Raw genomic sequence first — 12,183 nt, 5'->3', positions numbered from 1 at the left:
GCTTCAATAAGCCGATCCTTCCTCCCACATTAACCATAACAACATCCAGACCAACGCCAACTTTTGGTTTTGAAAATCGTTTTGATTTGAAAATAAGCCCATAAAACAGAGGGAGATATTCGAAGCCATTTAAGTGCCTTACAATTCTCACGTTTGGAATTGAGCCTTCGCTTTAGCCTTCATCTTAAAAGAAAATTAGCTAAGCATGACCAAAGTCATACTTAGCATATTTAAAAGCAAAACTTAAAAAAATAAAATAAAAATCGAAAACTTGAAACAAAATAAAAGAGATAATGTTATAAAGCTAGAGAGAAGAAGAAGAGTAAATTCTCAGTTGTTGAGAGATATGTTTCTAGGCTTACCCTGTGAGGGTATTTATAGCCTTCAAAATCCTAAAAACAAGGTAAAGATATTACCTAAAACAAAGATAAGATAAAATATAATATAATATTTAAAATAATATCCTAAAACATCAGTTTAATTCAAATCTGAATTGCAGAAACGTGCGACTGATACATTCGTTCTTCTAGAAGTGCTAATTGGACCTTATAGAAGGTACTGGCATCATCGCCTCGTCAACTGTTTCATGCCCAAAGTCATGCCCACTAATCCAACTTTGATTCCGAAAATAAATAAAAAAAAACTGTAGAATTATGTCCTTTTAGTGCAATTTCCAGAATCTAGTGTCTTGCACAGAAAATTTATCAAAACGAACAATTAAGCCACAAAAACCAATGATTAATGAGCAATTTAAAAGCAAAATAATAACCAAATAAAGCATTTATTAAACAAACTTTGGTTCATGTGGAAATGTGAAACCATTTATTCTCATGTGGGGGATGAGATTATACAATTCCTAAAAAAGATAAGGAGAAAATAATTGTATATTTTTTCCGTACTAATGATTTTCTTTCAGAAATTTATAAAGGCAGCATGTCATGTGTAAATTTGAAGAAGCTGGTGATGTTGAAACATGAGAATCATCCAAATTAAATAATTGTCAAATCATAGTTTACATTCTGTCAACTTTTAAGAATTATGATGTAGAATACCAAAAATGGGAACTTTATTACAATCAGTAAATTATTTGAAGTAAATTTTACTGTTAGTAAATTATTTTTCAAAGGCTAATCTAGTGGAATTTCTTGTGGTTCTATAATGAATAGAATCAAAAGAAGATGTCAATGATGTGATTTCGGGGTCATGTTGATTAAAGATGATGATGCAAAGAACAATGTTGCAAGCATGGTGATACTGAACAAGCCTTTTTGGAAGTTACAATTCTACATGCGAAGTTAGATTATTTAGACTTGTTGCATATTAATTAATGCTTAGAAAGACACATGAATTAGTTTAAATGAGCCCTTAATTTACTGGAAATACTATGAAATGAGATGAACCACTAGTAAAGACTAAGGTAGTGAAAAACTATTATGGCTAAGGTAACAATGAACCCAAAATGTATATGTTTACTAAGATATTATTGTAAGTAAAAGATTTAAGCATGATTCTTTAGTAAGCCTTAAGAAAAATAAAATTCTATAAATGATTTATTGGAAAGTAGAGTGATCAATATGAAAGTGCATGTCTAGGATTGGTTTTATGAAGACCTGTTATTTAAGCGTGCCTAGTGTGCCACCTCTCTTTCATAGATACCTACCTACCTGGTGCATTGTTCATTATTATGCTCACTATTCCAGTTTTATAAAATACAATGACAAGTTAAACTCTCTTTAATCTTACTGCAGAAGTTAAAAGAGTAAATATTAAATTGGTAAATTAGAATACCAAATTTGGTCATATTAAATAAAATATATGATGATCTCTTTAAAGCTAACATGTTGAATAATATGAATGAGAATATGATAGATATTATTGCTACTGAAAGTTGGTTATTGCTATTAAATCTCTTTGAGTTCTTTTCCTAAGTAGAGGAAAGAAAAAAGATTGACTATCTTAAGGAGTTGTGTTGACATCTCTTTGTGAGATACTTCAGATAATTTTCTTGTTGTTAGGAAAAGTTGAAAACTCCTCATAATATTAATAATTCCCTAAACACTTATTATTAAGAACTCGAAATTCCTTTTGAATGAACAAAGTCACGGAGAACTAAAATATGATATAAGGAATTTCATGATCTTTCGAAATTTTGAATACTAATCTTAATGATTAGTAACTTCTCAAAATTTTGAGAATATAATCATGTGCAAACAAGATTTGTGTTTGTTAAAGTATAGTTTTATAGTTAAAACTAATAACAAACTTTACTCAAGTATGAATGAGTAAATATGCAAGAGAATTTGTTTACACGTTATCCAAGACACTTATAGATTTATTTCTATCTTAAAATGTGAGAAATGTGGAGGTGTCATAAAATGATAATTAAAGTCAGAGAAGAACCTAGTTTATCCGCTTACTAAAGGTTAAAGTTGGAAATTGGTTCTTGATTCGTCGAGGGGATGGGTCTAAAAGCCCATTAGTTGAGGAATTCATGGTGGATACCCAACTTAGTTATCTAAGTTCAATGTGGTTAAACTAAGCCATGGAAATACTCATAGTGTACATTTCTACATACATATCCCTATGACGAATAATGTACATGCATAGGATGAGCTTAATTGCTCTTAATAAATTCATAGCTCAGGCTTTAGGTGGTCTTAGTGAGAAAGACTTGATGAATTTACCTATTTTTGTTGAATATATATTTTTTTTAAGTTTATAACCCAGTGATGAGTGGGTAGTCCTAATCGCGAATTACTAGATGAATTTACCGCTAGAGAGGATGAGTTTATTAAAACTCTTAATGAATTCAAACCCAAGAGTTTGGGTGTTCCTAGTGAGAAGGAAATATTGAACTCACCGATTAATGAGGATGAATATTTATTCTTAATGATTTCTTATCCCAAAGTTTGGGTGGTTCATTTAAAACGAACTTGAAGTAATTCACTTTATCTACTATGAGGATAACTCGTTGTAAAAGCTCTTAATTATGTCAAAGCACGATTTTGAGTGATTTAGGTGGAGATAAACCTGATGAAATAACCTACATAAGTGAGAAGGATTAGCCACCTTCTATGAAAAACATTAGGTCACTTTTCTAGTACACTTATTAGAATCCTGAGGAAAGAGGGATAAACATATATAAACTCTTGTATATACTCTTTGTACACACATCAAGGACAAGGGGTTAGTTGTGTGTTATGAGTTCACCATAATCTTAGAAAGTTCAAGATTCGTTCACTTATCTAAGAGAATAATTACTCATCATCACTATGTACTAGTTCTAGATATGTTCACTAGTGCTTAAGAAATTAATCTTGATATTTCTCTTCTCGTGTTTTAACTTCAATCTCTCATTTTTATGAAAGAATTATCTCGCATTAGTGAGGGATTGTTCGTTAATGTTCAATTGTAGCATAATTTTTAAATTCTATTTAATTTTATTTTAAGTAGTCTTAAATTGTGCTTTAAAAATGATGATTTTGCCCATACTATTTAGCATATAAAAAGTGAGCAATTTCATTCATTTTAGATATCCAAAAGCAATTGTTTGCTTTGGAAACACTCTCATAAAGTGTTGTTTTAAGTTGAGAAAATAGCAATACCACAGCAACTCACTTCATATTTCGGTTGTATGGAATTTGGAGAGTCGTGCTAACCTCGGGGGGCTATTCGTCCATTGTAGCAATTGTACACATCGAGGCGAATTTACTTCTAAGGCAATGGTTAATACCACGACAAGTTAATCGAATCTTTGGTTAAATATTTTATTTAATATTTTCTAGTCACTGTTAACGCCTCGTTTTGTAACTATCTGTTTTTTTAACATCCGAGACTTTCGGGTCACAAAAATTTGGCTTATGACTCATTTTGTAAAAGGCGGGTTCTCGTAAGTTGTATACCCATAAAACTTGGATACCCGCATTTTTTGTTCCCGATTAATATTTATTTTATTTTTTATTTATATTAATTTTTTAGAAAAATCCACAAAAAATAAATTTCAAAACTTAAAAGTTTATAATACTAACATGAAAAAATTATAAATTTAAATTAATAATCTAAAAATAAGATATAAAAATATAAACTAAAATTATAAAATTATGTCTAAATTTAAAATAATTTAAGATTAAAATAAATAATTTAAATATTATGGTGAAATAATTTGGAAAATACAGAGATTTTGAATGTTGGGTAAAATGATTTTTAATTTAGAAATGAAAAATCTAATTAAAAATACAAATAAAATAAAAAAGGGAAATCGGGTCGGCGGGTACCCAGTTATGGGTAATTTTTTGATCTAGGTCTGACCTAGAAACCCGTCGAAAATAACGGGTCGAATACCCAACCCACAAAATCTGATATTTACTTTTAAAATACCCGGTAATTTTATACTTAATCGAAGAATCAATGAGTCGGGTATTTTCAAACACCCTTACCTCCTACATTGATATAACTAGAAAGAAAGAAATGAGAAGGGTGCATGTCCCTTTAATAATTTTTTTATCTAATGGTGATTTAAGTTTTTATAATTTTCTAGTCAGATGTTCGAGTACCAACTACTGTAGCAGGATGATTAAGCGTTCATTATTAAATGCTTAAGAGTATTTAGAACATATACTACTTTGTAATCAGCTTAGCTTAATCAATTTTTTTATAAATTTAAACATTAATAAATTAATATCTATTTTCTAAAATTTGAATTTAAATACTTAATATAATGAAATTAATAATTTAACTGCTCCTGATGTTCGATCTTGACTATGTCCTTACCCGACTAATACATTAATAGAAAAGGTTTTACTTTTTATTACATTAATTTTTTTTTCATATTTTAAAGATATACATAGGAACTAATCTAGCAATTAATTTTTTTTTTCCGGTTCCAATACTTTATCCTGATTGATTCGGATCAATCCACGTCGCATACCTAGTTTCGTGGGTAAATCTCCTAGCGAGATTTTTTACATACAGGAAGATTCGAACTAAAGACATTGCTTAAGTGATATCAAGCTGATTACTACTTAAACCAATTCCGATGGTATTCTTCTATGTTCTTTAATATATCTTTAATATATATATATTAAAAATATTTTATATATATATAATATATATATATATATGCTAAAAGTATATATATTAAAAATATTTTATATCTTTAATATATATATATATATATATATATATATATATATATATATATAAAGTATATAAAAAATAAAGAAGGAATTCACTTATATAATAACATAATATAGAACTATTTTAATTTTATATGTTTACAAATTTTTTTCAATTAACATTGTAACAATCTTATTATTATATTTTATCCATCTAAATCATGAATTTTAAAGTTTGAGTAAATTTAAATATTAAACTATCTGTGTTAAAGTAAAAAATATATATGTTAATATAAGCCTACGCCTTCCCCAAATTTAGAAAGAGTTTGTGAACAAATTTGCTCTGATCACAAAGCAGTCATTATTGCACGGCAAAATCACAATCATTTGACTTAACATCTTCACTAATCTGTATAGGTGATTAGACCGCATGATATTTATATGCCAAAGTCTCCACTCCAGAGTCCAGACCTACTTATTTTTGTGAAGATTTCAACCCTAGTTACTAATTAAAAGTACATTATTATTCGGAATTAAAACTAGTGTCGAATATCGATTTTTTTTTATATGTTTGAATTTGTATTAAATATGAAATATTGATATCAGATAAATTTAATTTATCTACATTATAAAAGATTAGATTTATTTATATGTTTGAATTTGTATTGAATATGAATGTGGAACACAGGATGCGCAAATATTTCTCCAAGGTATCAAGCATAAAGAAAAATAATAGATCTTACAATGTAAGAGCTTCAGAGTCATGGAGAAAGATGCCAATAATTATATGTTGTGCTTTGCTTTATTCTTTTATGTCTGAATGGGTACAATTCTATGCCGAATTTGGTGGCTAGAAAACAAAGGCAAAGACTTTTAAGCCATTAGAAGTTCTTTTCAATTATTTCCAACATCATGTGCTTTGGTCTTAAAGTCTTAAAAAAGAAAATGCAAATGCAAATCGTAAAGTGGCAAAATAACACTTGAGATTCCCAAAATATGGAAGATGATTCTTTGAAATCTCGAAATTTTCTCACATGCAGGAGTGGTTTTGCTCTTTATTCTACCATGCTAATAACCAAGGTTTCATACATCAACCTCACCGGAAGGGTAGTTATTCTGTGCGGCTGTCTAATCTAAAATTAATTTGTAACAGATTTTAATCTATAATGTTATCATGTCTAATTTAAAAAATTATAGAATTGATAATTTCTGTTACAATCGAGAATGGTACATTGTAATGGATTTTAACCTAAAATGTTACATGTATACTCTAAAAAAATTATATAATTGATAATAATTTCGGTTACAACCGAAGATGTCTTGAAGATAACTTTTTAGGTTGCAACCGGATTTATTATGGAGAACGTAATATTTTCGGTTTAAAATGTTATTTAAATTACTCTAAAAATTTCACTCTTGATAAATTTTTCGATTATAACCTTTTTTTTAATTAATACAAGATTAATTCAGAATTCATTTGATATATAATATCATTTTAATAGATTCACCAAATGTGAATAAAGTTAATTTTTTTTATTAGAATACATTGTTCAAACTCTATTCTTCTTAAAATTCCTTAATTTATATAAAATAAATTTGAGTATGAGTTGTTAATATAATAAAACTTAACAATTTAACCAAGATTTTGAACTGGACGATTCGTGGAACTGACAAAATGTCAAAAAAAATTTTTTGAGATTATGTTGGGGCAAATTTGAAGGTCGTCATTTCATTTCTAAAATGCAACTTTTCACTTGTGTAGATCTATGGTTAGATTTTTATTCAAAAAAATCTATGGTTTGATTTCCCCCACTAACACAATCCAAAAAAGGCATCTTCACCCTACATGTTCAATGGGTTGTTTGGTGTCAAAATCCATGTTCATTTGAACGCATTGTGCCTTCAACTTTTGTTCCAAAATTTGGGGACCATGTGAACTTGTCCCACTATGCATTTTCAGTGCCTAAAGAAAAAAAAAGGTAATTTCCTTTCGTTTTATTACGAGTCAATTTGAATCATATTTCAAATTTAATATTTATTCAAGACTTAACTCAAATGCATAAAATATTACAAAATTAAAAGTGACCCTAACTACCCTAACTACCCTAACTATGATGGAATGTTTCTGAGATGTTAATGAACAAAATGTCAACTGATGTCACCACTCGACTTATGGTTCAGTTGACATTTTGTAATAATAAAGAATTCATTAACTGCATTATTCTTAAATATCCCCTTAAAAAGAAACTGACTTAACATTTTTCATGATAAATATAAAATATAAATATACATCACCGCTGGACAAAATGTGTATTTGGCTATATGACTAGAGGGGAATAAGCATAGGCCTAACCTAAATACGGATAATATCAATATTAGTCATCTCTTTGTCCTTGTCCTCGTGGCATCGATAAACATGGCTCGAGTCCAGTGCTCAACATCCTCAGTTTCTGATGGTGGAGGGGGAAATTTCAGATGCTCCACTATATCCCATTCATCGATAAGGCTTTCGTTCTTCCTGTTAACAGACATCTCATTTGCAAAAAGCAAACTGGCAGCCGAACTAGGAAGGTTGTGATCGGAGATGTTTTTCTGCACCGACAGGGGAAGAAAACAAAATCACAATGGTTTACTCAAATTGTCTAGCTCCAAAGTTACAGCCTAAAATTAGTTGCACTATTACGCTTGTTACGATTTTTTTAGCAGAGATAACTGGAAAAAGTGTATAAATTAACGACTCAAAGCCAGAAAAAAGAAATCGAGAAATATCCCAAACAATGCAAAGGAGTTCCATTTGAATGGAAAACCTGAGTATTAGAATATAATTTAGTCATTTTTTCTTGGAAATTCTGCCCCCAACTATAACTTAACAGCAACAGGAGACAGAAAAGTTTATATGTGAGAAAACTGTACCGAAGCATGTTTGGTCAAAATATGAGACAAAGGGGTTTCAAATATCAGTTATATGAATAAGAGAAGTCGACAAGTGACAATCTCAGAAGTTTCAGTAGAACAAATTCAAAGCCTCGAAGGCAATTCCGTACCGTAAAAGGCTGCATGTGTGCACTCTCCAGCAACGTGCTTGATGAAATAGGAGAATTCACATTCCATACAGATTTGTTAAGTTGTTGAGCTTGCTTACCCGACCTGAAAATAAAAAAGATAACAATGAACAACTCCAAAATACTGCATGCATCCACGTGTATAAAAAAAGCAGCATGTATTATTTCTTCATTGACAAGACAAACAAAAAAAATGGGCGCAATTCCAACTTTAAACTATAATCTCCAATTAGGTTCAACAATTGGGGCTAAAAAACAAATGAATTGAAGTACCAACAAAATAGAAAAAGAGAAAAAAAAATCATATCTGTCCAAGAGATGTTTTTCAGACCATTTATTATCATTATGTCGGTGATCTAACAAACTAGAACTGGGAATAACGTGCATCTTAAAATAAAAAAAGCTACTAATCAACTGGAATAGCTAATGGATAAGATTGACAGTAATTTCATTTTAGTATGTGGGGTGACATCCAAACTCCTGCCAAATGATATATGATTGTCTTCTCCTATCCAACTACAGCCATAAATTTCTCAATATTTATTTAATACAGAAAACGGATTTAGCACTTAAACTACCGTCTGAAAATAACTACAACTGCTTCTCCTTAAGTGTATTTAAATAACAACTAACCAATTGTTTCATACTTCCAAAACTTTCCAAACTGTACCTTGAACAAGCAATTTTCAAGGAAAAAACAGATCGAACTTCCTTAGTTGAAGATAGTGTGGCCAACAATTTAGAAAATGCTTCAAAGGTAGATGCCTCAGTAGGAACATCTAAACAGAGTGAGTTATAGCAGTAACTTGTTATGCATGCCACACTTTTCTTCAGAAGAGAGATCCCTTTCTGCAAGTCCTTGTGTGTTTCAACAGTGTGTGGAGAGGCAGAAGAATAATTGAAGCTATTTCTTGAATCCAGCTGAGGCCTTCTCTCAGATTCCATGGAAGCAACACCAAAATTACTAGAGCTTTTATCTGTCCATGAATTATCACCAGTAGCGGAGCAATAATTTTGGCGAGGTATAAAAAGCAGGTACTCATTGCTGCAAAGCACAAGCAATATTCAGTCCTACAGGAGAAAGCCTTGATAACTTGTGTAAAATAACATTTCATGGGTCATATACCTTCGAGAAGAAGGGCGTGCATCCCAATAAGAATCACGTTGCCATATCCGGGAGCAAGATCCCTGAGGTGAAATAAGCTATTAAAACAACTCAAAGAGCAAAATAAATAAATAAATAAATAAAAGTAGCTCAAAATCAGATATTTAAACAAATTTTTTGGACAGCATACAGGAGAAATCAGTTATTAGTTCTTACCGCAAAACCTGAATTATGAAGAGCAGGGGCAGCCAAATTGTGAACAAGAAGATTTAGAAGTTGCACCATGTAGCTGATTTAAATCCATGGATTACCGAAGAGTCAAAAACTGGAGTATTCATGCTAATAAAAGATTTGCATAAAAAAGAAGATAAAAATCTTTGGAAAGGGATATCCAAAAGTACATATTACAATGAGGAGAAAATAAGTGTAGCAGAGGTAGAGTTGCCATATAGCCTTGTAAAAATAAACAAAACAATACCCAAACGAGGCAGCAAGCTCCTCTGATGTAACAGAGTGCGGATCAAGTCCTCTTGGCAAGCGAGCATTACAAATATGATCATATTGACCACTAGATCCATCTCCTCCCTCCCCCTCCAAATGTACCTGTGAAAATAGAGCATGATTCAACCTGGGAGACTTAGGCCTAAAATAGAAAAGAGGGATGGAAGGGTAAATGAAGCCTATAAGCTTTCGGCTGAATATCATCCTTCTAACCAAATTAGCTATGTCAAAGTCTTGTAAAAGCAAAATATCACCTTACATTTTTTTGTTAAATCTCAATAACTTACATATCACCAAGCAAAGGTTAATTAATAGCTGAAAGAAGCGAATCATTTAGCAGAGAAAAACTTACATGTCGTTGGGGAAACAATTTGCATATCTGCTTTATGACAACAGATTGCTTATAAAGACGTTCTGAGGTAATTGCCATCTGCAGATCAGAAACTGTCATTAGTCACAATTTTTTGATAAAATAAAACAATTCCTAAAGAACCTAACATAAGCATAAATCTAAAACCCCATAGATAACACAAACATCAAAAACAGGTAGTCCTCACATGCCCCAAGCTCTGTGTGCGAATAAGGTTGGGATAGAACTTTTCGAGCTTTTCCATGCTATTTTTTTCCAACTGCAAAGGGGAAAGATAAAAGATAAAAATACCTATAGTTATCATTCAGAAAACTCTCAATTCTCGTGAAGAAACCGAAAAAGGATCAAACAAAGTTAGCACCGTGGCACCAGCTGATTTAAGCAATCCATATTTGATCTTTAATTCATGAGACACTCTCTCAATCTTAACCTTCCCTATATATAGAACATCGTTTATCAGATGCTTAACAAATGTAAACACGAAATTGTTAAACAACCAGTAATAATAACTAAGGAACAAGCATCACAGAAAACCTTGAGCCAATTGTTCTTTGCTTCGACGAAGCTTCTCTTTCAAGTTAGTCAGTTTCTCGCTTTGACTAACTTCCCAGTTCAGTTGATCATCAGCTTTCCCCTATGGCAACACAGACCAAAATTAATCAGAACTAAGAGAAAAAAACATTAATACACAAATAAAATTTCCAACAAAGAGGTAGAAATCAAACCTTTGCGGCAATCAGTCCGTTTAATTTCGAAAATAAAGATTCACGATGGCTTTTCAATGATTTTAACAAACAATTATACTCATTTAATCTGCAAAGCACAGTTCATCAAAACAACAAAAAAGAAAACAGTCAACAGTCAACAGTCAACAGCTTAAAATTTCAAATTCTACAAAATATTCTACTTTTCTAACGACAAGTTTTTAATGTACCTGTAATTAACGCAAACGGCGCAAATAGAAGCGCAATTCGAATTGTCGCAAATACCGCAGTTACTGGCTTTCTTTGACATCGTCTGATTATAAAATCTTCTTCTTCCTCGTCAAATGAATTGAAAATCGAAATCCATAAAAAGATATTACTCTGGAGTAAAAAAAAAGGGGGGGGAAGGATTCCCCTTAGCGCCGCCCACTTTTCGTTGTTTTGAAGGGAAAAGTGTGGAAGAGGTTGAGCTGAGATGTAATCGACGGCGTATGATGAATCAGTGACCACCGGAGATGGATCACGATAGAGAAGGGTGAAGAGTGCAACTGAAGACGACGCCGTTTGACCTTCCCTTCTACATGTGGATTGTGTAGAGCTCCGTTATCATCCCGACTCTGAATAAAAACTTTGATAAACTACGCATTTAGTACTTAATTTATCAGTTTTAGTTTGTTTTAATATTTAAACTTTTATTTTTTTTTATAATCATACGTAATGTTTAGTTTTTATTTCATTTTAGTTTTCATTCGTAAAAAATTTAACGCATTTAATACATAAACTATCAATTTTTATCCATTTTAGTATCTACACTTTCAATCTTTTCAAAACTTAACATTAAATTTTGAACGACAACTAAAATGAAAAAAAAAAACTAAAGTTTTAAATGGTGAGGTACGAAAATGAAATAAAAACTAAATTTTATATATATATAAAAAAATTAAAAATCTAAGTATTAAAATAGATCAAAATTGATAGTTTAAATTACTAACGTGTGATTTATCTTGAAAACATTTTAGCTCAAGTCTAATTAGTAATTACATAAATTTTAAATTAAAAACGTCTATATATTTTAATTATTTAATAACCTAATACTAAAAATCTATCTTTTATTTTAGATAAAATATTATTAAAAAAATTGTAACACACATTTTCCGTATACGCTTCCGTTCACAATTCACATATGTCACATGATTTTTAAAACATTTTTAGTACTTGAAAACCAATAAAATTTTGTTTTTTAGATAAAACAATTTTATAATATAGTTTATAAAACATTCTTAAAATACACACACACATATATATATATATATATATATGTATTAAA

General features: G+C 30.5%; 1 protein-coding gene across 1 annotated transcript; it reads right to left on the bottom strand.

Moving 5' to 3' along the window:
- Positions 1-7,409: 7,409 nt before the first annotated feature.
- On the bottom strand, positions 7,410-11,465 carry LOC120142460. Its single transcript, XM_039157147.1, has 12 exons — positions 11,087-11,465; positions 10,878-10,965; positions 10,687-10,786; positions 10,514-10,587; positions 10,340-10,411; positions 10,135-10,212; positions 9,760-9,884; positions 9,498-9,570; positions 9,303-9,364; positions 8,847-9,221; positions 8,159-8,261; positions 7,410-7,706 (listed from the first exon to the last, which is right to left on the bottom strand). Exons 1-12 carry the CDS (start codon positions 11,164-11,166, stop codon positions 7,494-7,496), a joined length of 1,443 nt encoding a protein of 480 aa, XP_039013078.1. The 5' UTR covers positions 11,167-11,465; the 3' UTR covers positions 7,410-7,493.
- Between the last annotated feature and the right edge of the window lie 718 nt (positions 11,466-12,183).

Source organism: Hibiscus syriacus, unplaced genomic scaffold, assembly GCF_006381635.1.
Source record: "Hibiscus syriacus cultivar Baekdansim isolate YM2019G1 unplaced genomic scaffold, ASM638163v2 tig00110830_pilon, whole genome shotgun sequence".
Classification (NCBI taxonomy): Eukaryota; Viridiplantae; Streptophyta; class Magnoliopsida; order Malvales; family Malvaceae; genus Hibiscus; species Hibiscus syriacus.
The sequence above is the reverse complement of the archived record's forward strand: the minus strand, read 5'-3'. Positions and strand labels throughout refer to the sequence as shown.

What these genes read in the sequence shown, in the direction of transcription:
- LOC120142460 (XM_039157147.1), bottom strand. Translation starts at nt 11,166, where the DNA reads ATGTCAAAGAAAGCCAGTAACTGCGGTATTTGCGACAATTCGAATTGC. An exon ending in CAAAGAACAATTGGCTCAAG is followed by an intron (nt 10,588 to 10,686) that starts GTTTTCTGTGAT and finishes TTCTATATATAG; the next exon opens with GGAAGGTTAAGATTGAGAGA. An exon ending in TTAAATCAGCTGGTGCCACG is followed by an intron (nt 10,412 to 10,513) that starts GTGCTAACTTTG and finishes TCCCCTTTGCAG; the next exon opens with TTGGAAAAAAATAGCATGGA.